Here is a 25,889-nt window from a genome sequence, read left to right as displayed (position 1 = left end):
ACAACTTTGATACCTATCGGACAGCCAATCCTGAATCTAGTTGACCAATCTCACATCCAGACCCATGTGCTGCAATCTAAATATCAGCTTATCATGTGGCACCCTGTCAAATGCCTTCGCTAAGCCTAAGAAAATGGCAGTATATGCCTTTCCCTCATCTAATGCTCTTGTAAACTTTGTCATAAAAGGCTACCATATTGCTAAAACAAGTGTACCCCTTCACAAATCCATGTCGACTCTCACAGATAACATTATCCTCATCTACCCAATGCACTAAAAATATTTTCAAAACTGGTGATGAAATACCATCCAGTCCCACAGCTTTACTGACACCCAGAGTACTCAGTATTTGAAACTCACTCTCCTCCTGTACCTCTAAACCTGCCCAATTCCTCTAGCATTAAAACTGACATCTTTAGGATGAAATACTCCAATAAAGTGCTCATTGAACAATTCCACCATATCCTCTGCATCAGTCACTCTATTCCCATTTTTATCCCACAATATCATTCTTCCACAGTCATTTCTCCTACTGGCCACATAGCTAAAAAATTCCCTAGGATTTTCTTTGGATCTTAGGGCCAATCTCCTCTCATATTCCAGTTTCATCTTCCTTACCACACTAGTCAAAACTCTTCTGGCCTGTGTCTTATACTCTTCATGCATCTTCTCTTCACCTGTCTCCTTATATCTCTTCCATAGCCTCTTTTTCGCATGCAATTCCTGTTTGTCATCCACTTTACTCCAAATTGTGTCCTCTTGTTCACTCCTGATATACAACTTGCCATTGCTGCTAACAAATATTCTTTCATAATTTCCCACACACTAATGATATGCAGCCTTCCAATTCCTCCCTCCATGAAACTTCCCGAAGTTGACGTCTTAGACTATTATTATCACCTGCGTTATAATTCCACATACGTTCCTGTCTCTGATACTCCTGCATATCTATTCATTTTCCAAGTAAAAAACCATATGGTCACTCTCTCCAACTGGTGAGAGAGATGTCATCTCGGTTATCAACTCTTCTGATGCTATAACCTAACCCAAAACTCTTGTTCTCTCTCTTACATGTTGCCTAAGACATTTGTTCCTCAAGAATTCTAGAAATTCCATTCCCTTAATGCTACATGCATCTTCCTCTCCCCAACAATCATTCTTGTTGCACTTGCCAAACTCAACTATGTAAATATTTTCTGATCCCCACCCTCTGTGCTCCTGGGTCTGTAGCAACACCCCACTAAATATCCTGTCTTGCCCAACTCTACCTCACAAGTCAAAACCATATGGTCACTCTCTATGGATTATGAGGACAAATTCAGAGTATGTGGACCGAAGACACTAATGGACAGAAGAAAGAGTGGTAACATGATAGAAGTCTACAAACATCTCTAAGTGCTATAAAATATCAGTTGAAATTTTTTATGTGAAAGGTGGGGAGAGAACAAGGGGAAGTTCATGGAAGTTAAGTTTGTATGCAGTCAAGAAAGCAGTGAGAGGGTTCCCCCCCCCCTTCACATTGCAGTGGATGAGTGAGTGGAGTAATTTGCCTGCTGAAGTGGCAAGGGCCTTTGGTGCAAATGAATCCAAGATAAGATATGACAGCTGGTGTTAGTAAAGAATGGCCTACTTTCATGATCCTTGTCTCCCTGGTAATGTTTCCATTTCACATGCTGTTTTTTTAAATTAATAATAACAAAATCTGACAGAATAGGAAAAAAAAAGGAACAGATTTAAAAAGAATGCCAATTACAACCCATAAACAAAATGAATAAATAAAGAAAAAAAAATTGGAATGAATATATTAATAGAATGGATTCCAAAAGAATAGTAGAGTTAGCAAGAAAGTGGAAACCAAATGCAAAAACAGCAACTGGTAAAAAACATTAATACAGGGTGCAGAAGCTCAAAGAATACTTCTCATTATGTATATTGGAAACCAAATTGTGTAAAAAATGTTAAGCTTTGCATTTGAAAAAAAAAATGCCAAAAGATTAATCAACAATATCCATATAAGAATCAAAGAATCAAACTGGAAAGATGGAGAAAAGTACTGGAAGAGAGAGGTATGAGACTGAGCAGAAGTAAGACAGAGTATATGTGTTGCGCAGTGGGCGGTGGCCAGGAGACAGACCTGGAGCTGGAAGGAAATGTCATCAGGAAGGTGAGAGACTTTAGATACTTAGGTTCGACAGTGGAAGAAGATGGAGGAGGTGAGAAGGAAGTGGGATGCAGGATACAAGCAGGTTGGAGGAACTGGAGGGAGATGGCTGGAGTGTTATGTGATAAGAGGGTGCCGATCAATCTGAAAGGCAAAATTTATAGGACAGTAGTGAGGCCAGCTATGACATATGCTATAGAAACTGTGGCCCTGAGGAAAAATAACATTAGCAGGATGGAAGTAGCAGAGATGAGAATGCTTAGGTGGATGTGCGGTGTGACCAGAAAGGATCATCTGAGAAATGACTATGTCAGGGGAACAGTGAAAGTTACGAACTTAGGAGCGAAAATACAGGAGGCAAGGTTGAGATGGTTTGGTCATGTGATGAGGAGGGAGGACGAATATGTGGGAAGAAGGGTCATGCAGATGGATGTGCAAGGAAGGCGGAAGCGTGGGCGGCCAAAGAAGAGATGGAGGGAGCTGGTAGAAGAGGACTTGAAGATGAAGAACTTGGATGTGGTGACAGCCCAAGACAGGAAGGTGTGGAGGAGACTCATAAGAAACAGTGACCCCACTTAAGTGGGAGAAGCTGCAGAAGAAGAAGAAGAGATCCATATAAGAATCAAACTAAATGTTCTGCATTCTTTTCTACTGAAGGTTTATAAATCCCAAGCCTCACCACTGTAGTTCTGGATACATCCTATGTGGCATAACAAAGAATAATGCCCTTTTTTTGAGGGAGAAGAGGAGGAGGAATGACTTAAATTCCCATCACAGTATAAAAGTGAATTATTAATGAAGCTTTCTGTATAGCGGCAAATAAACCTATCTCATATGAAGGGTTTCTTTCCAAAATGTTGACTTTCTCATCCTATAAAAGTTTTGAAACATTTTTTAAAGAAAAATTTACGTTGTAAATTCATTTTATTTTTATTTTTTAAAGACACAATTATTAAATTTTAGTGTAATATAATTCACTTCTCATCTCACATATTAAGAACAAATATCAACCACATTCACATATACCAATGTCCCAGTAGTATTCAAATCCATGTGTGTAGATCAGCAAGTGGAAATACTAAACTACAATCCGATATGAAAAGAATTTCAATACTTTACCTTGAAGAAACCTCTGAACAAATAGCATAGATTCTTTACAAATTTAGTTTATATACTTCCTTCAAACCAGCTCAGAAACAATCTTCTTTCTTACCCCAAAATATATATTACCACCTTTCTCCTTATCAGGTGCCTATCAAATGTCCAGTTCAATGTCATCTTTGCTACATTCAACAGACTGACCACTCTGATTAGAATCTAAGAACATGACTATTGTATTTTTAAAATCCATCAAGTGCAGCCTTGCTTCTCATTCTATTGAGTAGATAGAATTCTTTGGCCAATCTCCATGTTTCTATTAACTGTTCCTAATTTTTTTTAATCTACAAAAACTTTTATAATTGTTCCTTTAAACTCAGCTGAAACCGAGACACAAACCAGTAAGCACATGCTACATAATTCATTTCAATGATTCAAGTTTTGAATGTACAATAGTTACCAGTTTTTCTCCCTGGTGATGACGTCCATGTTACATTGGATAAAATATATCAATTTTTGAAGAAAATTATTTTTTATAAATGTGTAAGCAGTATAAGTATCTATAAAAATGATGATGCTAATATGAATGAGGAACAAAAACTGGTCTACTATTAAGTTGGAAAGTTTGGTTTAATGATTTAGGTAATCAATATATCTGAAGAGAACTAAAAGGTTTCAGTTTAGGTTAATTTTTAGTTTAGTTAATTCAAGATGCCAGGATGATACATTTTGAGCAATCTGGGATTTGGCAGTAGATCATAGTCTAGAGGCCTTAAGTAGGATGGTCGATGGCAAAATGTTAATTTTTCTGTTGTATTTATTATTATTGATAACAGTGGCATTACCCTTCTCTTGTAATGATTTTATTTAAAAAAAAACTACACAGAGCATAGTGTTTACATTATACTGCTTAACTATTATTTACCTATTTTAACCATACTTCATATTGAGAGCAGAGTGGGCAAATGAAGAAATTTCATGTAAAAATGTTATGTTGAACCTCATGTTATTGGTAATAGAAACAAGTTGGACACCACATCCCATACATAATGAAGTGCCAATATAGACACTTCCTAGCTCTACTGAAAATTTGTGGCTGATGAGGATACTAATGGCTACATTATTAAGGTTTCTGGAAAGCTGAATGTGCGACTGGGAACTAGAATTGGAAATCCTGTTAAATTTCTTTAGATGTTTATTCATGCTTTTTGCAAATTCTTTATGTTGAACTTTGAAATATCAGAAAAAATGCACCAAAGCCCTATGGTTGAGAATATAGGAAAGTTCCATTTGAAGTGAACTAATGGTTGCATTTGTAAAAAGATTAAACTGGCATGCTTGTACACATGGATGACTTTTTTTTAGCAAACAAAGTTCGACTTTAGACTTAATACAGGTTGGTATAATTGATGAAAACTTGATAGTCTATTGCTTAAATAATCCAAGTATCTGCTTCATTTTTTAAGCCATTTACTGAGATCATTAAAGCATAATTTAATTCATACTTATGTACTCTCTTCATTCAGTTAAACCAAATACAAGGATTGTTTGAAAAAAGTTTGGTACATTTTCAATAGACTGTGACAATTCGTTCATTTACCAGTGTCAGTACGTATAATCTTTTTTTATGCCCCCTGGCAAAATTTTAGCCAAATACGACTCGTTTCGCAAACATTTAAAACCACTGTGTTCACATTTTTCATAAAAATTGAGAAAAACTAGTTTCATGCAGTGATAAAACACTTTTACTTGAAGAAGTGGATGGCAGATAAAAGCTAAGTTAGATGCAGTTCATGGGGACTATGCACCAGCATTAAAGACTATTTATTTTTTGATAAATGAGTTTAAACGTTGTCGCAAGTCCATCAAAGATGAACCACACTCTGGATGCCCAACTGAAGTAAGTACAAAGGAAATGATTGACAAAATCCATGGTATCGTTATGGAAGATGGCCAAGTGAAAGCGCGTGCGATTGCTGAGATATAATATCCTGCATGAAAAAGCTGTGCGCACAATTGTTGACTGTCGATCAAAATGCATGCGAAAAGACATTTTAACACAGTGTTTGGTGATGTTTAATTGCAATTCGCAGGATTTTTTGCATCAATTTGTGACTGTAGACGAAACTTAGATCCACTACTACACCCGAGTCCAAGCAGCAGTCAAAACAGTGGACAATGCCCAGTGAAAGAGCACCAAAATAAAGTGAAGACCGTTTTGTCAGCTGGGAAGGTGATGGCCACTTTTGAGATTTCCAAGGAATTATCATGCTTGACTATTTGGAAAAGGGGTAAGACAATAACAGGGATCTATCATGCATCATTGTTGGACTGTTTAAAAAAAGAACTGAAGAAAAAACAGCCAAGATTAGCGCATAAAAAGTGCTCTTTCATCAAGACAATGCACTGTCCCACACATAGACCACTGCAATGGCAAAATTGCATGAATTGAGGTTCAAACTGGTTCCACATCCACCGTATTTTCCAGACTTAGTCCGTGTGACTTCTTGTTCCCAAACTTAAAAATTTGGCTCAGTGGGAAAAAATTTGACTATTTGCTTGTCAAATTGCAATGACAAACGGTACTTGTCATAAAGGCATCAATGACACTTTTATGACAAGGATGTCATCAAGGCTCTCAATGACTATTTTGCACAATTTCAGAAATCCTACTTTTTAGATGGGATGAAAAAATTGGAAACTCACTGGACCAAATGTGTAGACCTCGATGGAGACTATGTTGGGAAATAAAGGTGAGTTTTTCTAAAAAAATGTGTTTAACTTATTTTTTTTTCAAACAACCTTAGCATGAACTTCAACACTCACTTAAGCATAAAATACAGGTTTCATGTTAAATCAAGTGTAAAGTGAGGTCATTTATTATCTATGCTGTTTACATAGATGCAGATGTTACTGGTTATTGAAAACAGTGCTTCATGATAATATTTCACTGGATTCCTAGCCAAAAACTTAGGAACACAAAACACAACTTGTGTAATGTCCTATAAAAAGATGTCTTTGTAGGAATTGGATAACACCACCTGTGATATATAGGTCTGCAAAAATTCATAAACCCAATACTTCCTTCATCCAACAGTTGATAACAGAGACAGCTCACCTACAAAACTTCCAAACACAGTCAGCAAAATCACCTCTCACTCTAATGGGCAATTTTCTGTCCATTAAAATTTCTATTCACTTTAAAACCTTAACCTAAAAGATTTATCATAGTCAACTTTGATATTACTTCAGTGCACTGCTGACAAACTCTTGACCTCATTAAGCTACCAATATATTTGAATTATTCAAATTCCATGCATCAAGTTATTTTCATGCTAAGGAAAACATACAGCTGGATGGGACTGCAATGAGTTGCCCCCTCTAGTCAAATTATATATAACTTAAAACCAAGTGCTCAATACAGCTATACACAAGTCTGGCTATGCTATGTAGCTGATGTGTTTGTTATTTGGTCCCCCATCACCTACAATATATTACATATATATTTTAGTGGATTTAAATTAAACTACCAACATCCAAAAATACATTTTAACTAAAAAAAAAAAAATTGCATAACTAATGTGTCTATAAAGGGAGGACAACCACTAAATGGTTCATTATCCCTGTCCATTTATAGTAAAACCAAACACACATGGAAGATACTTATGCAAGTAACTGTTTTCCTTCCCAACAGCAAACCATCCTCAATACAGTTGCACATAGCTAGACTATTTGCTCAAATAACTACTCTTGCAACTGAACTCTGGTACCTTTTTAGCAAATAGCTATAACTTTTATAAATTAAATAAAGTGCAAGTACTGTTTTCCCTCTCACAACCAATATACCAAAACTACACCCATTTCTATATCCAGAGTATATCCAAAAAGACAGCTAAAGTTCAAAAATATAATCTTCAGAACACTTTCAAACCACATATCCAGCTAGCAACTTCATCCTCATAATATGCCTACATTAATCAATCATCTTGGAGACATCATGCTAAATGTGATCTTAGAATGACTTTCTGTTTTAACTTCACATTTAGCTGGCCCCCCCAGCTTGACAGAACATTAGTTCCTTTCCTGTTATAATATGAACTGCTTTTGCAATAACTTAACTGTGTTTTATCATGATTGTAATTTATGCTCTGAAGATGCTGGTTAAAAATCCAGCAAAATATTAGTTCAATAACTTTTCTTTTGGTGTTGAGTGAAGCACATATAAACATCTACACTGTTATTTATAATCTATACAAATCATTAAGGAAAGTGATATAATCTGAATAGGGGATCTTACGTAGTTCTGTGCAGATTACATTATTCCCTTAAATAAATCGGTTACAAGTGTTCAAGTATTTAAACCCAATTAAAAATGAAACTTAAACAGTTATACGAAATGTCCGAATTAAAATAGCTGCGCAAATTCTTTCATATCATTATAAAATAGCTACACTTTCTGTGTATAGGTTTTTGATTTCAAATTTCTAGAGGAATTAACCTCTAGTTATACAATCGTTTACAATTTGAGTGTGAAATATTCGGTAGTCTAAATTATTATTATATGACACCTCCAGGGAGTCCAAAGACTCATCGAGGGAGAGTATGCCAACAGCATCGAACGATTATCCCTTCCAACTACTAACCGCACTCAAACTTGCTCAACTTTTTTCGTGAGCCATTAGTAGCAGAGGCTCTACCAATCGACCAAGAATAGAGTTTGCATCTACTTTACATTAATGTTTCTTCACTTGGTTTCATTTGTTGTACTTTTTTTTTTTCATTAAGAAAACATTTTTGTAGATCAAAACAGTTTCAGCTTTAATAAATAATCATTAAATTTCTAGAGAACCAAAATCCACATTTGGCAATTCTAAAGGAGCTAAAGCAGGTAATTCACGGATACTATCTCCTGGACTGAGTTCACTAACAGGAGAAAATACATATGGAGAACTAGAATTAATGACTGTTGCATGAATGTGATGAGATTCTAATATTTTTAATTTTCTTTCCAATTCCTCAACATGATGCTGAAGATTGAGATTTTTTCGCCTCTGCTCTTCCAATTCTGTGAAAAGTAGGTACACAAGGTTTTTCAAGTCCTGATTAATAACATTCAGTTCTTCAATTCTAGTTTTGTCATCTTTAGGATTTTTTACTCCTCCTCTTATAATGCTATCCAAAGAGTGTGACATTGGAATACTCTCTGTAAAATTTTCTGATTTCATATTTATGTGATTCTGAAGAAGAATTTGTAGCAGTGAGTCTTGCTCATTTAATGTACGATAAATGGCTTGGCGTATTTCTTCTGTCTGAATACTACTACTGTTCCCAGCCAGTGCTATATTATCAGTGTCTTTATTCTGTTTTGCATTTTCTTGGGCTTTCTGCAGTGCTTCTAAATACTTTTGTTTATGTTTCACAACTGCTTGCTGTCTCACATTGTAGTGATGCTGTAGTTCAAGGGATTCTTTAATTTTGGCACAGTGAGCCAAAGTCATAGCATCAACCAAGAGTTCTAAGAGAGAGAGAGAACAAAAAAAAAATGGAATAGTGAATTCTTTTTATATATATATATATATATAGCTGTCAAGTTTTAATTTACTTGCATATATTCATAATGTCTTTTAATAAAGCATGGTTATGTTACAAATTTAAACTAAATAGTATCTTGAGTAAATCAAATTATTAAATAGTAATTTGATTCTGCTATTTAAACTACATATCATAATCTAATAAATGTAAATAATATATAAAGAGAAATAAGGCACGAAAATGTTAAATGATATTGGAAAGTTTTGCTCATTATGAATTCATCTTGAATATTTGAAGCATAAACTTCATTACTACTTGAAGCAAAACATTCACAAGTTGAAAGATTTCTAAGTTTCACCTGATTGGTAGGAGTAAAGTTTTCCTCAAAAAAGCAGGCCTATGTTACAGAGCAGGATGTGCTACTCAATTCACTGCTGACATAATGATGCTCTGAAAGGATTCAACAGGATAATATATCTTAATACCTTCAGAACATAAGTATTTTTAACATTTACATTAAAGGGGCTACTTTACAATCTCTGAAGCTTTTTGGAAGCTATTAAATTTTTTAAAAATATTTATCTCCACCTTTGTATATTATAAAATTGTAATGTATTAATGATGCTTGCTTGTGAGATGACCTTTAATGAATTAGACTCAATCTCAACCTACACCAACATTGTGTGTTGTCACCCCCACAAACAAAAATGTTGCTAAACCTATAATATAGTTGATTCATTATAACAAACTTCCAGAGACTACAGAAATAGTTTGTTACAGTGGATCCTTTGCTATTAGCAACTTTCCTTTAGAACAGCACTGCACTTATGATTTAGTTGGAACTTCCAGAAATTTGCTATAATTAGAGGAGACTATTAAAAAATCAGTGTGCTGTGTGTGGTTGAGAGGTTCAATGGGAAAGAAATCTGCTGACATTTCTATAACATTGAAGGATGTAGTCTATTTCAAAGAACATATATAAACAGATGCTTGTGTTTTTACAGTCTTGGAAGAAACAAATAATTCACTTGAACAGAAAATACTGTCCAATACTGCCCAAAAAGGCATAAAATACAACATCTATGAGAAAGAGACTGCAAATATGTGCAGGTGCTCTTTCTCATAGATGTCTAATCAGCTCCACTTCTGGATGGCATTAAGCATTCTTAATGAGGTTTTTGGTGTAGCACTCACAAATGTAAGCAGTATTCCAAGTGGGTGGATTTGGAACTTGGTGTTAGCAACTGTACAGAAAAATGGTGTTTCAGTGGAAAAGAATACTAGTTTTTCTGGAAGATGAACAGGCTATGGCTGAGATTGCCATGAGAGAAACCAGATTATGTTGGGAGATTTGTGTTTTGTCAAAAGGGGAAATAAAGTGAGATCTCTTTTGGAAAAAAAAAAAAAAAAAGATATTACAGATCATCATCAAATTCCTGCCATGTACCTTCAAGGGGTGTATAGGATATGACAATACTACATGAAAAAAATTACATCATTACTAACTTCCTATCTACAATTTTCCTCCAAATCAGTCGGTTACTTGTCAAGACCCCAACATTATCAAATATCATATTTCTATCGTCTAAGGCACTTTGTACCATATCAATCCACCTACATCTTGGTCTTCTTCTGGGTCGTTTTGCTGCCAACCTGGCAGAGAACACTTGTTTTGTAAATCTTTCTTCGCCCATTCTGTTTAATTAACTCTGCTAACACATTCCTGGATGTTGACAATGTCAAGTTCTTTCCTAATATCCTCGTTTTTAATATCTTCTATAAAAAAAGTTCATGTGAGGAGTTTGTTAAGAAAACAGAAAATAAATATCAGGAAGTTGGCAAAATATTCAGGAGGCTATTGAAAAGCTTAGAAACAGAGGAAAGGGTACTGTAAAAGGACTCAGATGATAAAAGGTGACATGAAAACTGAAGATAAAGATATTCTAGATGCCTGGAATAATTATTTTGAAAGATTGCTAAATGAAACAGATGCAGAAAACACCTAACAGGAATGTAATCAGGAATAGACATCAATACCTGAAGTGGAAAATCCATCAAAAACTAAAATGCAGAAAGGCAGGTGAAGCAGAATTTCTACTTGAATGATATTCCAGTAGAAATGCTCAAACATGAAGGTATAAAAGTTTTACAGTGGATACACTGTATAATTCAAACAGCCTAGCCAGAGGGTTGAATTCCCAATGATTGGAGTACTTTTATAGTACTCATCATCATGCGTATCAAGGATTTAGGCCTAGCATGGCCTGTTCCGGCATTAGAAGTCATCGTTTAAAGAGGACATTTTGGTTTTCTTTTCCCTAATGGCTTGTTTTGGTAATCTTTCTGTTTTCATTCTTTGAATGTGTTCCATCCATTTATGTTTATATTTTTCTATTACTGGTTCTTGGTTTAATTCTTTCGTAATTTCTTCATTTCTTTTGTGATCAAATAGGGTGTATTTTGCAGTTTTTCTCATAAACTTCATTTCTGCTGTTGTTAATCTTTGTCTTATTGTCCAGATTTCGCTTCCATACATTAAGACCGGTAGGGCTAATGTATTGTATACTTTTAGTCTGGTTTGTTTTCGAACTAGGTTTGGTTTAAATATAGAGTTAATTACACCTGTTATTTTTAAATATTTTGCGATTTTTACGTTTATATCATTTTCATATGTGATCATACATCCTAGGTAGTTAAATGAATTCACCTGTTCTAAGATCTTGTTATCTATTACTAATTCTCGTGGAAAGGCTTAGACATTGGTTATCTAGTTTTTACTAAATAATTTAAGGAAATTACGTCAACTAGGATATTACTATTTTAGTTCTAGCCAGATCTTGTCCTTTAAATTGATTTTTCTGTTGATATTATCATACCATAATCTTTGGCTATCTTATTTAGATCTAAAATAGCTTTGTGTAAGTTATCTTCAGAATTTGTAATTATTATTTGGTTGTCGGCAAAAAGGAGTGTTTAAGTCACTATAGGAAGAAAGTTGAATTCCTTGATGTAAATTTTTATTCTATTTTATTATTATTACATTTAAGTAAATATTAAAAAGAGTTGCTAAGAGGGGACATCCCTGTCGGACCACTTGGTTTATCTCTCTCGTATATGATAGCTTTTAGGATATTATTTGGTATTTGTATTTCTTTTAATATGTTTCTTTTAACTTTTTCAAATGCTTTTTCAAAGTCAACAAATGCAATATGTGTTTCTAAATTGTATTCTCTTCTTTTCTCTATTATCAATTTTAGGCAAAAGGCTGGGTCTATACATGATTGTTCTTTTCTAAATCCATTCTGTACTTCTAAAATAAAGTTTTCGGAATATTTCATTAGTTTGCTATTTAAGATTGTTATATATTTTGTAACAGGAATTTAGTATACTGATACCTCTATAGTTTTTAGGGTCGTCTCTATTACCTTTTTTAAAGATAGGAATCACGATTGCTTTTTTCCATTCTATTAGGGAGAGACCAGTTGAATAAATTTTATTTAAAAATAATAAGAGTATCTTTGAATCTTGTTCCAGCGTATTTATATAGATCTGAACCTAGCTTATCTTTGCCAGTTGATTTTCTGTTTGTTTCTTTCAGGCTGATATATAATTCTTCTTTAGTTATTTCCTTTTCATTAACTGTTTGCCAGTTGTCTTTTTTAAAATATTTGTCTGTCCACAATTCTGTGTAGAAATTTAGAAATTCTTCTAATTTCAATTCGGTGTTTAATTTTATGTTTTCTTTGGTAACTACATTCAAGTGTTTCAAAATCTTATACATTGGGTCTTATTTTATACAAATAGTCTAAATTAGAAACAAATTTGCTCCATGATTCCCCATGTCTTATTCCGACTTCTTTTAGCTATGGCTCTTATTCTTTTATATTCTATTTCATCTTCTAATCTTTTACAGCTTAACCATTTGTGATAGGCTTTTTTTCTTATACCATCCCAGATCTTCAGTTTTTTCCTTTTATTGAATTTTTTTGGTCTTTCCTGAGCTTTAATTTGGTGCTGTATTTAGTATCATTTTTATATTAAGCCATTCTATTTCTTCATTTTGTTTTATTTTATCTATATATTGGTTAATTCTTTGTTCATATAGCCATTGTACATTTGTGTCATTCAATAGTATACTTTTATAAACAAAATGTTTCAAATTTTCTTGCTGTTCTTATTACTTGTAGCCATTTAGGTGGTAATCTTAATTTTCTTTTAACAAGGAAGTGGTCACTGCTTATTTCATATCCTCTGTGAACTGTAACATCTAGTGAAAATTTTGATGTCTTTTCACTTAATATAAAATAATCTAATATTGATTTCCATCCTCTTACTGCCCAAGTATATTTATGTATGTCTTTATGTTTATAGAAGGAATTCATTATTTTTAGGTTATTACTACAAAGTCAATCAGTTATAACTACAAAGTCGATCAATTTTTTACCATTCCTATTTAGAGTATGTTCTCCATGTATTCCTATATTATTATTAATTTTCATGTTTCCAGTTCTTGCATTTAAGTCTCCTGCTAAAATTATGTAATTGTTTTTATTTATTTTATTAAATATGTTTTGTAGCCGATTATAAAAATCAATATTATCTTGTTTTCTTCCTTCTTCTGGGGCATATAAACCAATTATTGTTAAATAGCCTCTGTCTATTTTTATTCTAGCTTCTATTATTCTTTCATGCCACAATTTATAATGTTTTAACTGTTTTGAAAGGGAGTTATGGATCCAAATCATAACTCCTGCTTGTGCTCTTTGGTCTCTGTCAACTCCACTGTATATCACATTAAAATTTTCAGTTCTCATAGTTCCTTTTAATTTCTTTTTTGTTTCAGTGATTACTGCTATTTTAAAATTTCTTTCATTTAATAGTTGGTCTAATTCTATTTCTTTAGATGCTATTCCTCTTACATTCCAATTTGCTATGTGCATTACATTTTGTCGTTTCCATTTTTATTTTACATTTTCCATTCCAGGGTCATTTTCAATAGATTCAATTTGATTATCTTTTTCTGTCAGCTTACAAGTAGAATTATGTTCTCCATTTCAGGGGACTAGTCTGACGATGGAATAGTTCAGTGGTAGGGCTGTTACCTTAAGGTTTGTGAACTGGCCTTCTTCTGAATTTAAATCCATAGGAGGAATAAGGTGTATTGAAGAGGGAAAGTAGATTACAGAAGAATTATAGTAAGGTTTATAGAGAGGGCATAGTTGTAAGGTCAGAAATGAAAAGACCCTATGGCCCTCGAGTACTCTAATAGCATAACTGTCATAAAATAAGAAGAGTTGACTGATAAGGCCTTATAGGAAAGATTAAAGTAAGTGGATCTTCCTCAAAGTAGAAGAGCAGGATAGATCCAGCTCGGGGTCCATGGGAGTGCCACTTCCCTTACAATCAAGATGATTGCCCTGTTGGTCCACGTGTCCTTATTCAACATATTCGGACCACCACACCATACACACACATGGTGGGTTCCCCTATCCGCCACCCAGGGGACGCACTCTCTAGGAGATACAGGGTCCTCCCCGAGAGTACTCATCTATAAAAAACAGAAAATGAAATGAATGAGAGGAATTTCCCAAATGAGTGTTCATTTATGCAAGTATTCTTGAAAAACAGCTAAGAAAATTTGTGAAAGGGGAGCTTGGGGAAGAATAAGCTGGATTCAGGCCAAATAGAGGCTGTAGGATCAGATTTATACTTTAGGACAAATTGTTGAGAAATCATGAGAATATAACATGAATCTATAATTTAAGTTATATAGATCTGGATAAAGGCATATGACAAGATGGCAAGAGAAAAGCTGCTCAGGTTATTGGGGGGAGGTATGCAAGTAAATGATTTACATTATAGCATTATGATGGCTTAAAATTTGTACCGGTTATATCATGGTTTACTCCAAACAAAATTAAAAAGATGTTTCAACCTGACCTCTGAAGAGAACTAAATAATTTGAAACGAAGTACAGTTCCTCATCATCAAATTCCTGCCATGTACCCTCAAGGGGTGTACAGGATATGATAGTACAACATGAAAAATTTACATCATTACTAACTTCCTATCTACAATTTTCCTCCAGATCAGTCTGTTACTTGTCAAGACTACAACAATATCAGATCTTATATTTCTATCGTCTAAGTCACTTTGTACCATATCAATCCACCTATATCTTGATCTTCCTCTGGGTCGTTTTCCTGCCAATCTGGCAGAGAACACTTGTTTTGCTAATCTTTCCTCACCCATTCTGTTTAAGTGACCATACCACCTGATTAGCTCTGCTAACGTATTCCTGGATGCTGACAACATCAAGTTCTTTCCCAATATCCTCGTATTTAATATGATATTGCCATCTGTTCACATCTCTAATCTTTCTCAGGATTCTCATATCATATCTCTAGTCTTTGGTCAAGTGTTTAACTTCTGACCCAGCTCTCAGATCCATAAGTTAAAACTGGTTTGAACACTGTCTTGTATACAGCTAATTTAGTGTTCCAACTAATTTCTCTCTTATTCCATATGAATTTATTCAATTGACTTCCTACCATACCAGCTTTGTTGATTCTGTTGTCTATTTCTATATTTAATTTACCATCTTCACTAAAAATCGTGCCTAAGTAGCTGAAATGTTTTACTTGTTCTACAGGTTCTCCATTCACAACACAGTTGACATTTTCAATGATTCTACCTATTTTCATTGCCTTTGTCTTTTTATTGCTGACCTTCATACCATATCTGTTACAACATTTATTCAATTTAGTCAGTGAATCTTGCAGACTTGTAGCGGATTTATTTAGAGGTATAACATCATCCGCATAAAGCAAAGACCAGACATTAACATCTCCAATTTTGATATCATGTTTAATACCACTTTCCTTCATAATGTGATCCATATAGATAATGAATAACAGAGGGGGATAATGTACATCCTTCTCTCACAACATTAAACCATCTTCCTGTACTTCCTTCAATTCTAACTGCTGACTTACAACTCAAATAAAGACTACTTGAGTCTTTATTTGAGTTGTATCAAGCAATACATATCAAGTACGGATATGTATTGCTTGATATAATGCCCCATTGACACCACATAACTGTAGCGTATTGAATAGCTTCTCTCTTGGCACTTTGTCATATGCCTTTTCCAAATCGACAAAACTTAAATACAGATGTTTGTTATATTCCCATGATTTCTCCACTATCTGTCGTAAAGTGAAAATCTGATTCTGACAGACTCTATTTAACCTGAATCCAGCTTGTTCTTCACCAAGCTTTTCTTCCACAATTCTTCTCAACCGTTTCTCAAGTATACTTGCATATATCTTACCAGGAACACTCAGTAGGGAAATACCTCTGTAATTCTCACATTCAGTTTAATTTCCCTTTTTATATATGAGTATAGTTCGCCCACCGTTTGTAGGTCCCTGCTTGGAGTCTTTCCAAGAATAGTCGATTCATGGTGATGGGGAGAAAGAAATGAAAGACGTCTGAATTGGTCGGCAACTCACGAAATCACGTGCTTTATAGGTAAAATTTTCCTATTGTTATACAAGCAACATAGTTAACTACAATAATCATAAAAGAGAAGTTAATTTTCTGACCGGTAATAATAAACAACTCATCCCACAATACAGTTGATTACCCTATTATCGGAATGGATTCTCCTTTTTCTGAGATGTGCAGAAGTGTCAAAGGATCTCTGATCGGTGGGCGAACGATACTATGAGACCTCTACTCCAATCATCGGGAATTCGTTCATCCGTCCAGGCCTTCTGAACTATGCAGTGCAGCCACTGTAAGATTTTCATACCTCCATACATGAGCATTTCTGGTTGAATATCATTTACTCCTGCTGCCTTTCCACATTTCAGGCTTTTGATGGCTTTTTTTACTTCAAGTACGGATATGTATTCCTGACTGCATGCCAGGTCAGTGTTTTTTTACCACTGTGCTGTCAACAGTGCTTGTTTCATTTAGCAGTTTTTCAAACTAATTACTCCATACTTCAAGGATATCTTTTTCTCTCATTTTCATGTCACCTTTATCATCGCTAACTCCTTTTACAGCACTCTTTCCTCCATTCCAAAGCTTCAACAACCTCCAGAATATTTTGCCACCTTCTTAATATTTATTTTCTATGTTCTTGCCAGAGTCCTCCCATGACTTATGTTTAGCTAGTTTTATACAGTGTTTAGCTTTCTTACATTTGTCTCTGTATTCTCTATGAGCATAAGATCTTCAAGGTTTGGTTCCTGTTCTCAAACTCTTTCATTTTTTCTTCAATACTCTTTTTTGTTTTTAGTCTACAGTTCACACCTCAGAGCTACTCAACTTTTATTCGCTTTAAAACTTTCTTACATGTTATTCTTTTCAATATGAAATTCAATTTCATCCTGTTCAAGACTAAATAGTGATCACTTCCAATTTCAAATCCTCTGTACACTTTAGAGTCCTATACCAGGGAGAAAACATCACTATCGACAATAACATAGTCAATGAGACTTTTCTTATTCCTTGCCACTTCTCTCCATGTGAATTTGTGCACATTTGGACAATAAAAATATTAAAAGGTTGAGCTGCAATTTTTAATGCAATCCTGTCACTTATGGGCCAAAATCCAAGTAAGGATTGCACAATCTTATTTTTTAGTACAAATGCTACTCCATTCCTATGACTGTCTCCACATGAGTATATAATTAAATGTCTCTTTCTGTTTATTTTTCCTATTAGTCCAATTGACTTCACTGATACCAGCAATGTCTATTTTCATTGTTTCAAGTTCTTGTATAAGGTTAGCTTCATATAAGGTCCTTACATTCCAAGTTGAAAGCCTTAAGAGAAGATTCTTGGTTTTCAGACGTGAAGGATCAGGAGATACCTTCTCTGGAAAGTTAAAGTCTTCTTTATATGCCATTTTCATAGTATCCATCTCAGGTTCCTGAGTTTCTTTCTCTTCTTCCCTGTAATGTTTCCAAGAGACTAAAGTTGCAGAGGGTCCAACCTTGTCTCTAAATCTTAAATCCGATTAAATCTAGTCTCTAAATGCTTAAATCCAACATAGTTCTCTGTTTCATGGTTTACTACACACGGTTACATGGTGAGGTTGATGTCTCTTCCATGGTGACCCACATCTCTGTTTTGTCTCTGAGTGTGCCTGGCTATGTCACATAGTTTGCTGTCATGCCTTCATGACCATTGTCAAATTAAATTTTGACCATCTGCTAACTCAGCCATTCCAGTCTTCAAGTGCAACAAGGTGGAGACACTCTCCTTCGCTACAGCATAAAATGCCAAAACCCTCACTTAGTTTTGTATGTCGAGGTACAGTCCCAGGGTATGGCTGTTGGTGCACTCTACCAGCTACTTGGAGCCATAAGTGAGAGTTGGCATGAGCAGTGGGGACCAATTCCATCCCGCCACCAAATATTTGATGCGACTGCTGAGCAGACAGAGGTGCTACCCCTACTACCCATACCTTACACCCCCAAGTATATTAGTCTCAATCAAAAGTTAGTGATACCGTGAATGAGAAACACAGAAGGTATAAGATTAATTTTAGAAGGGAATTATTTCACATAGGCACATGGAATATTCGGGGTCTACATATGGGTACTCTTGAGACTGTCTGTAAAGAGATGGATAGGTATAAAATTGACATCCTGGGAATTAGAGACCAGATGCAATGTAGAAGTTCACTTCAAAAGACAGGATGGTAAGCTAGTTACTGTATAAGACGACACTCAAATACTACAAAAAACCCCTCTAAATCATGGTCGTCTTATATGGTGAGTATAAAAAGGGAAGCTTAATTTCTTGGATGAACATTTAAGTAGTTACAATACATCGTTATATAAGAAAATAGGCAGTTTTCAACAGATTAATTTTTTATTACATAAATTTATTTAAAATATTACAATAGATGCAAGTCTTAAAAAACAAATAATAATTATTAATCTCAATTTTCATGTTAACCTCCTTCATCATCTGTTGAAAATAGTTCTTCAGATTCATGGTTTAAATGATCGTCATATGGATCCCAGTTCGAATCCGGTGAATTGATTTCGTTTTCATCGTCAGTGTCCCACAACAGATCATCTTCTGCACCATCCATAAGATTAGAGATACCACACTTTTTAAATGATTTTATTACAGTCTCTACTTTTACTTTATTCCATGCTTCGATCACAAAATTGAACAACATATCAAGTGATGATGCAGCGCGCATAGATACGCCATTTGTAAATGATTTTTCACCAGTCAACATCTAATTATTCTACTCTCCTTGCATGTGATCTTTAAATGGTTTGTTCAAGCAGACGTCTAGTGGTTGCAATATAGAAGTTAAACCACCTGGTATAACAGCAATTTTTGTGCATTTTTTTCTAGAAGATTTAGTATTCTCAGTTAAATGACAACGAAACATATCCCATGCTAATAAACTGCGTTTCTTCATTATACCGCCTGGTCGCATGTTCCACACATTATTTATTCATAATTTCATACTATTTTCGTCCATTTATCCTTTTTCGTGAAAATGTACAAAAACACCTAAGGAAATTTTATCTTAGGTTTTATGTTTTTATCATCTTCAAACATAAAATTTATTTTATGTTTGAAGATGATAACTGGTTTTAACTTGGTTCCATCAGCCAAACATGACAACACAACCGTAAACCTTGTTTTTTCATGACCTGTACTTTAGACTCCACTGTTTTATTGCTTATCATATCAATGCAGTTATTTTTCCAGAGTTTCATCCATATTTCCAATATTTGACGATAGAAATTTATGTTCTTGTCTCAACTGAATAATAAATTTATGGAAACTGGTAAGTTTGTGATCAAGATCTGCTGGTAGTTTTTGAGCAATTTTCATTTCTGTTGTATTACCAGATTTTGTCTGTTCATAAAAACGATTACACCATCCTGAAATAGCTTGAAATTCTATACTTTCATCCGGATTCAATCTTAAACATTTTAGTGCATATGCTCTAATCATATTTCTTGATTCTTGTAACAAAAAAAAAAAACCATTCTGCAATGCGATTTTCCAGTTGCAGCCATCAGGTGACCCCTGTTCTCATCACACATTTTTTCTTTGGCAATTTTTAAAAAATATCTTCTTCCTTCCTCCATTCTCTTGCCATATTCTCAGTTATGTCAAACTTTCTTGCAGCAACACAGTTATTAGTTTGCTTTGCCATTTCAATTACCCTTATTTTAAATTGAGCTTCATACTTTCTTCGTTTTGTTGCTGGTTCCATGATTTTAATATTTCTAAAATTTTAATAATTCTAAAATTTAAAAAATAATACAAAATTAATAATTAATTAAAATTGGGACTAATCACTTTGAATTAGAGTAATTCTACTAAATACTAAACCTATGCTATGAAAAAAAAATAACAGACACGCACACATAACAATAATATCTAATGTTGCATTAATACAAGAAGAAATTGGGGGATTGTCTTATACAACCAACATAAGCTTAAAACCTAAAAATAGCCAAAAATTTAAGCCTTGTCTTATACGCCAATATATACGGTATTTACTCAGGTGGTGACTCAAAACATCATGGGGTAGCTATGATACTGAAGACAGCTCCGGCAATAAGCCTTTTTGGTTATAACTCCATTAATGATAGGATACTTTCTATTAGACATAAGGCTCAGCCTACCAATGTATCAATTGCGGTAGTTTATGCACCCCACACGGATAGGCCTGAAGAAGAGAGTGAGAAATTCTATGAAAACTTAGACTGCCTACCGTGGAGAGACATACTTTACATCTTAGGGGACTTAATGCAAAAGTGGGAAAGAATATAAGAGTCAGGCCGGAGTATGGCATGTTTGGTCTGGGTGAATGTAACACCAGTGATGAAATATTGTTGGAAATTGCCCAACAATCTTTCATCACTGGTTATTTCACACGTGCTAACAGATTAGTTATTACTGTTAAATTGTAATTTCTATTTGTTAAATAGTCAGTTTAATCTTATCATACATTACTTTACTGTTTCTTGAATCTATCCTTTTGCTTACTTAAAACCTTATACAATCAAAATCCTACCAGCTGCTCTATTGTTATATCGTAATTCTACCTCTATAATAACTCTCCTTCTAATCTACTGTCGTGCCCTTAAGATATTAATTTAGATCTATATCCTCTTCAGATATTGGCAAAATTTATATTTTGCTGCACCAGCCAATATCCTATAACAGAAGAGACTCTTGTTCAGGAAAATATTTCTAAATTCTAAAGGGATACACAGTTATTTTATCTCACACTAGTGCCGTGCAGATTCAGTTAGCAGTCGTAGACCGAATCTCACTTAAGCAATTATATCTAAATTCCTTCCTGCCAAAAAGGTTCTATTTCATAAGTGGTGGTTTGAATTTGTAATCAGACAAACTCAGGTATAAGGTACAAAACATGTTTATTGGAAAAACAAAACATTTACAGCTATGTAAGTTAAAATACACAATGGATCAAAATTCACTCTAAGTTAAGGGTTATACTAAATCACAATGAATCAGAGCAAGTTAAATCCTTCAATTATGAAAGGATAAGATTAGGTTTAAGCATAATACTACTACTATATAATTCCTTTCACAAGTTATTCACAGAATACGCATTGAACACTTTCATTAATACTCTATCAATAATTATCTTAATTCTAAATTTCATTTAAGCAAGTCTAGCCATTCACAAATTACTGCCTATTAACAACTCTTTGTTCCACAAGGGCTTAATTACTTCAGTCAAATTCTCATTAAAAGTTCTCTACTAGTCCTTTAGTTACAATGCACACAAATTTCTTGTTCTTCTAAACGAATCTTAACATAGAACGAAAACTTTTACATTACCGGATCTTTTCAGATTTCATGCTGCCATTTCATGTAGGTCTAGATTACCTTACTGCATATTCTTCGGCCGTCTTTGCGCCTGGCGATGTACTATGCTTTTTCTTCTAATCGTTTCCGACTGTTGCATGCTGTCTACCGCTCCGCAGGAAACTTTCTCCAATGGGACATTCTGCTAAGGCTCAATTCCACACAGGCCGTCATATCGCAATCAGCTCTGCTTGAAAATCTTCAAGCATTCTCAAGAAAAGAACCTGCGTCCGTCATTACCGTAGTCGACCCACCGCTCTCTCACGAATCCTCCAACAAACTCCCCCTAAAACTCGAATCCGGCACCCAAAGATCAAAAGGTCTCCTAAAACGGAGTGTTTCGTCTTTTATTCGCCCTATTCGGGTGCCCTCTATTCGATGTAGTTTTCACCCCCGAACCCCATCATTCATGCCCCTTGGGTGATCCTACATTCTCCATAACCTCAGGTTACATTATTCTAGGTAGCCACTCTGACGTCATTTTTCCATGTGGGTATAGCCTCCATCGCTATGCTCGACTCGTACAGATTATACGCGATTATTCCGGATTACTACTTATAATTTTTCTCAGAATTTCGCAATGTACTAGACAGCTTACTTGGGAATTACAAATAACTTAAAAATTCCCTTACACAATTGTTACTATTTTGACATAAAATTCTCTGCTTCTCATTTCAGTTATGCAGGAATAACTCTAACTACATGGACTACACATTATTACAAAACATAAAACAATACTTCATAATTATTAGCTGATGTGCAGATATCTCCTTAATTAGTAGTAGTTATTGTGTTAAATCCTGAATAAAGAATTTACTTGTAAAGCTCTCCATTCAGGATCTAACATTACCAATACCTGCTTCTAGAAACATCCAAAATGGACCTATACTTGGACATCTAACATTGATAGGTCAAGGCAACAGATTGATTACATCTTGGCTCTCCAGCAGTGGAAGACAAGCATCTCTGATATGCATACTTGTCCTAGAGCAGATTGTGGCACAGACCATCAGCTAGTAAGAGCCACAGTAAAACTAAGACTTCAAAAACTTCCAGGACAGGCACATCTAGATTTGATGTTAGAGTAATTCCTAGTGGATTCACAGAAGAAACATCAACTTGGTTGGATGATTTTTTGGAGACCAATGAGGAGAACAAACCAGAAATGCTTTGGGAAGGAGTCAAGATGATAATACAGGATACAGCGAAGATGTATCTTGGCCCAATAAGAAAACCAAGAGACCCATGGATATCAGATTCAACATGGGAACTAATCAAAAGAAGGCAGTTGGAAAAAACACAGAGACACAGGGACTGAAGAATACAAGAGATTACATAGAGAAATCAGAAGAGCCATCAAGCAGGACAAGGAAAAGTTCTATACTAATAAATGTGAAAAAATAGAGCTCCAGATGAGGAGGCACAATTATAAAAGGATGTTTTATTTAGTTCGTGACTTAAAGCACAAGTTTAAGCCTAAATTGAATGTCATCAAAGACAGGAATGGAGCATTATTAACAGAATAGTTGGAAATCAAAAACAGATGGAAAGAATACTGTGAGGAACTGTACAGCAAAGTGGATAAAGAAAATGTGGAGCCCTCTCACCAGGAAAATATTTAATTTAGAACCTCCTCCACTTAGGCATGAAGTTGAAGGAGCAGTTAAGTAGCTTAACTGCTATAAGGACCCAGGTGCAGATGGAATCCCAGCAGAGTTAATTAAGGACACAGGGGATGGAGGGATAAGAGTGTTTCATAGATTGATTACAAGGATATGGGAGACAGGATCATGGCCTAGACTGGAAGAAATGGGTTTTCATACCGCTACATAAGAAAGGTGATATGAAGGCGTGCAAGAATTATAGAACTATTAGTTTAATATCTCATGCAAGCAAAATTTTATTGAAGATCATGCAGAGATGCCCAAAAAGGAATAAGCAAGTTTTAGGAAAGGTAAGGGCACCAGAGATCAGATCCTTTGCTTCAGGCAGATCATAGAAAAATATAAAAAATTCAGACTCCCTATGGTAATGTGTTTCTTAGACTACTCTAAAGCTTTTGACTGTGTTGAGCATGTGAAACTGTGGGAAGTAATGAAAAGAATGGGTTTTCCCCAGCGCACTATCAGGTTGATAGCCAACTTGTATAGCGAGCAAGAAGCCACGGTAAGAACAGGTGTTGGATTGACTGACTGGCTTCAAGTTGAAAAAGGAGTTAGGCAAGGATGTTTACTTTCTCTTCACTTGTTTAGTATATATGCAGAGCACATCATGCATGAAGCATTGGATGAGCTCAGGACAGGAATTAGGATGGGACGTAGATTGATCAGTAATCTGAGGTATACTGATGATACAGTATTCCTTTTTAATGACATGGAAGAACTAGGACTAATTCTTAACAAAGTTAAGAAGATCAGTAATAACAGAGAACTTCAACTCAATCCTAGCAAGACAAAGATTATGGTTCTCAAAGGAAACACAAACAGAAGCTCTTGAGAAACAAGTGTACCTTAATGGAGAAAGAATTGAGGAAGTCAGCAAGTTTGAGCACCTGGGATCCATTATTAATTTGAAGAATTGCTGTTCAAAAGACATCAGAAAAAGGTTAGAAATGGCTAAAACAACAGTCAGAGACCCGTCTAAAATCTGAAAGGATGGATCTATCTCCATGGGAACAAAGTTGAGGATTTTGGATGCAGTTGTTTTTCCAACAGCGACTTATGGATGTAAGACCTGGAACCTAAAGAAGTCTGATAAGAAACAGATATCTGCTTTTGAGATGTGGTGTTACAGAAGGCTGTTGAGGATATCATATACTGAAAGGCATACAAATGAATGGGTGTTAAAAAAAAGATCAGTAGAACTTTAAGACTCCTTAGGAATATTGACAGAAGAAAGTTGAAATATTTTGGACACATAGAAAGGATAGAAGGGGGACTTCTCAGAACAGTAATAGAAGGTAAAGTTCCTGGAAAAAGAGGAAAGGGTAGACTGCAGCACCCCGAAGGATAAAATGAGAAATTTAAATTTTGTTTGCGTTTATAAATATAAATAACAATTTATATAAAATTATATACAGCATTGTATAAATGCAATACAATGCCCAGTAAACACAGAGAGGTCATAAATCATATCTGTATGATACTGATATGTACCAAGCCTTTGCCTGCTTTTCAGTATAAATACAAATAAACATAAAAATCACTGCTTTACCTGCTGCTCTCTGATGACATGCCACTGATTTATCAAATTGTCCAGTTCTGAAAAATGTTTCTGCTTTTCGCTGCTGTTGATGTGCCTAGAAAATGAAAAATTCTGAAATTTATGTGAAATCAATTCTTAAAACAAGCATACTCTAATTATTAAATTAGGACTTTCTTGATTTCAAAAAACATTAATCCAACATGACTACACACTATTTTACAGATATGCTTTACTAATCTTCTCTATATCTTTAAGAAAGGAAAATAACATTATTTTTCACCAAGCAGGCAAAATTAATGTTTGTGTAAGTGGTTGGAATTATGGCCAAAGCAGTGAGTACTTGAGACCTAAAGCTGTGAAACCAGTATTATGTTGTGTGTGCACCTTAGCTTGTGTGCCTGTAGAATAAAGAACCTTGTTGCCTTTGTATAAGACTAGGCAAATCATATTCAGTTAAAGAGTGCTTATAAAGCAATGATGGCTTGTACATAAACACTGCGACACCCACAAGGAAAAAACGAGAAAATTAAATTTTGTTTGCGTTTATAAATAATACCTATGCTTACAGCATTATATAAATGCAATACAACATGTTAAAAGTTACAGCTTATGTTTTGACATTGACTGAATAGTTAATAATTGGATTTGTTCGATTAACGCTTTAGATTAAGTTAAGGAGATATATTATTATCCCCTTAACTTAATTTATGCTGCCGGAAGAATAGCCTCTTGGCTCTTTAACGCTTTAGATTACAAAGCAAATGCATTGCGATCTAACACAGTGTCAGAATTATCACATTCGGCCAATTGCAGCTAGACTCGCCAATATTTGTTTGCGCTTGTCATTGCATGTAACAATGCGAATCCAACACTGCTCGTTTCAGCAGCGTCGCTATAGATAAATTGTATGCTTGAGCGCATTATTTCTGTGAGATACGAAACTTTTATTATTGGTGTGTGTTTGGGATGACGGCGAAATTTTTTTGTAAATCTT

General features: G+C 34.7%; 1 protein-coding gene across 2 annotated transcripts in view; it reads right to left on the bottom strand.

Moving 5' to 3' along the window:
* Positions 1–8,050: 8,050 nt before the first annotated feature.
* Positions 8,051–25,889, bottom strand: part of LOC150095198 (nuclear receptor-binding factor 2-like) — a 46,069-nt gene continuing 28,230 nt past the window's right edge. For both annotated transcript variants that reach the window (XM_090409914.1, XM_090409915.1), the window contains exons 2-3: positions 24,905–24,989; positions 8,051–8,774 (exon numbers count right to left, since the gene is read on the bottom strand). In XM_090409914.1, coding sequence (XP_090266040.1) covers positions 8,092–8,774; positions 24,905–24,989 — 768 coding nt within the window. In that variant the 3' untranslated portion in view covers positions 8,051–8,091. The remainder of the gene's footprint in view (positions 8,775–24,904; positions 24,990–25,889) is intronic.

The sequence above is a fragment of the Typopeltis vanoorti genome, chromosome 20, assembly GCF_054136105.1.
Source record: "Typopeltis vanoorti isolate ZY-2024b chromosome 20, IOZ_Tvanoo_1.0, whole genome shotgun sequence".
Classification (NCBI taxonomy): Eukaryota; Metazoa; Arthropoda; class Arachnida; order Uropygi; family Thelyphonidae; genus Typopeltis; species Typopeltis vanoorti.
This window is presented reverse-complemented; position numbering and strand designations above follow the sequence as displayed.